Below are 2606 nucleotides of genomic sequence, written 5' to 3' on the forward strand. Positions count from 1 at the left end.
TGGTGTGTGTGTTGTGTGTGTGTGTGTGTGTGTGTGTGTGTGTGTGTGTGTGTGTGTGTGTGTGTGTGTGTGTGTGTGTGTGTGTGTGTGTGTGTGTGTGTGTGTGTGTGTGTGGGTTGGGAGGAGTGGGCTCAATATACCATTGACTGCTGTCAAGATCAGAGCACCCCCCCCACCAAAGACACAACCCTGCCCAGCCCTCCCTTCTCTTTTCGCCAAATCGCAGTCCCCCACCTGTCACTCAATCTCCCCCTTTCCATACTCATGAACACTCTCAAAAACGCCACAGATGGGGAATGATCTGATTAAAATGATTTAGTGATTGAGGGGATTTCACTGCTGAGTCGCTCTGTTTGGATCACAGCCCCCCCCCCCACAGACGGGTTGCTGGTGCTGCAAAGCGGCGACAGGTGGATCGATCTGGAGCCAAACTATTGCTCTGCTGACTGTTTTGTCAGTGTCAGCACATTGTGTTTGACTCATATTCAGCCTCAATGTGCCTTTCACATTTCCCCCTGTGATAGCACTTGTTGGAGCCAGTGGAGGTATTGATTGGGAAGATGTGCGCACCAAACACTCATTAATATTTAAGTTCCAAAGCTTGCTGAACCTGGCACTTACAAATAGCTTCCTGTGTGGGTTTCAAAGTGATGAGAGGTTAGGGTAAAAGGGGTAACTTTTTCTCAGAGGATACTGATGGTGCGTTCCAGTTGTACTGGGATGTGGGAATATCCAAGTTCACAGTGGGAAATTTAAACTGGAACGCCCGGAGGCCGGACTTCCTACTTGGAGACTCGAAGACACCTAGCCGTACCCAAGATCATTATCCAAATGGGGTCTCTGCATGAACATTAAGAGAACACGTATTCACACAAATAATATATTGTTCTGTGTTATTAGTGTCACATTAAATCAACTGTACATATGGTACTGCTCATGTTCTATCTGTGGATATGTTGCTACGATTTACAAAACAAAGCTTATCAACCGGTATGGCTAACCATGGCTCACCCGGTAGCCTACTGCTAAAGCTGTAAACACGGCTAACTACTTTCCAGTGGGCGTCCATCTTTCTCCTACTGTAACACAGTCAACTAGGATGTGACTCCCAGTTCCGACCTCCAACTTCCAATGTAAATTGAACGCAGCATAAGATCATGAAGATGCACCCAAAGAAAATTCAAGTCTTTAATTTAATTTTGTTTATCTTTCCCAGGATACATCCAGGATTACATCATCCCCTCAGAGTTGCAGAGCACAAAGGAGCCGGGTCATGAGCAGCCCTCCCTGCCCCTGTACTCCCCGGGGGGAAGCGCCGGGGAAGAGTTCTCCGACCACGACATGGAGCACCCGGACAGTCCCGTCTCCAGCAGCACCGTGGAGTCAGACAGCAGCAGCGCTGATTTAGAGGCGTGCAGCATCAACGCCTACCTGGTCTCTGACGGCCGCTCCCGCAGGAGGCCCAAGCTGAGGGTTCCCCGCAAGGGAGGCAGCCAATCAGACAGTGGGGATGATGTCAGCTCTGCAGACAGCAGCCCCACCAAAGGGACCTCCACGGGGCGCCACATGTGCGGGGAGTGCGGCAAGTCTTACGCCACGTCTTCCAACCTGAGCAGACACAAGCAGACTCACCGCAGCCTGGACAGCCAGCAGGCCAGGAAGTGCTCCAGCTGCCACAAGGTGTACGTGTCCATGCCTGCGCTGGCCATGCACATGCTAACACACGACCTGAAGCACGAGTGCACGGTGTGTGGCAAAGCCTTCAGTCGGCCCTGGCTCCTGCAGGGCCACATGAGGTCCCACACCGGGGAGAAACCATTCGCCTGCGCCCACTGCGGCAAAGCCTTCGCCGACCGCTCCAACCTGCGCGCCCACATGCAGACGCACTCGGCCTTCAAACACTACTCCTGCAAACGCTGCCACAAAACCTTCGCACTCAAGTCCTACCTGAACAAGCACTACGAATCCGCCTGCTTCAAAGGGCTCCAACCAGAGGACGACTGCAGCTCTGAGGACTGATGGGAAAATATTATTTTTCTTTCCTATTTATACACTTTTTAATAGTCATACAACAAGGTCAGAGAAAAGCTTGCCACTTGTTAGGCTTGTCACATGCATGTATCATAATCCTGCCTTTTGATATAAGCAATAACCTCACTAAATAAATTATTCAGGAATTATGTATGAAATTCATAAGAATCTGAGTGTTGATCACAGATATAAAATATTTTATATTGTTTTTTATAAATTGAATTGCAATAATTTACATGCCAGTATTATTTGATATGCCAAGTAGCTCTTAATTTACCTCAAACGTATTTTATACATGTAAAAATGTATTTGTATTTATTTATTTACTTATTAATTTATTTGCTTATTTTTAAGATTATTTATTTATTATTGGTTGATGTATTTATGAATTTAACATGGACTTATTATAAGCCATGTATTGGATTTGTTAAAAACAAAGCCTCAATATATTCTGACACTATATGTCTCTGTCTGATCAATTCGGTGATGACAATAAAACTGATGAAAATAAATGATTACTAAAACTCCCTCTCTCATGCCTGAATACATGGGAAGATGAAACAGGCAGCTTACAC

General features: G+C 46.7%; 1 protein-coding gene across 1 annotated transcript in view; it reads left to right on the plus strand.

The window, feature by feature from the left end:
- LOC104960357 (transcriptional repressor scratch 2-like) overlaps positions 1 to 2211 on the plus strand; it is a 3661-nt gene extending 1450 nt beyond the window's left edge. The window contains exon 2 of the mRNA XM_010788364.1: positions 1217 to 2211. Within this exon, the coding sequence (XP_010786666.1) occupies positions 1217 to 2019 (803 nt within the window). The 3' untranslated portion in view covers positions 2020 to 2211. The remainder of the gene's footprint in view (positions 1 to 1216) is intronic.
- The last annotated feature ends 395 nt before the right edge of the window (positions 2212 to 2606 follow it).

Source organism: Notothenia coriiceps, unplaced genomic scaffold, assembly GCF_000735185.1.
Source record: "Notothenia coriiceps isolate Sejong01 unplaced genomic scaffold, NC01 NC01_scaffold00001362, whole genome shotgun sequence".
Lineage (NCBI taxonomy): Eukaryota > Metazoa > Chordata > Actinopteri > Perciformes > Nototheniidae > Notothenia > Notothenia coriiceps.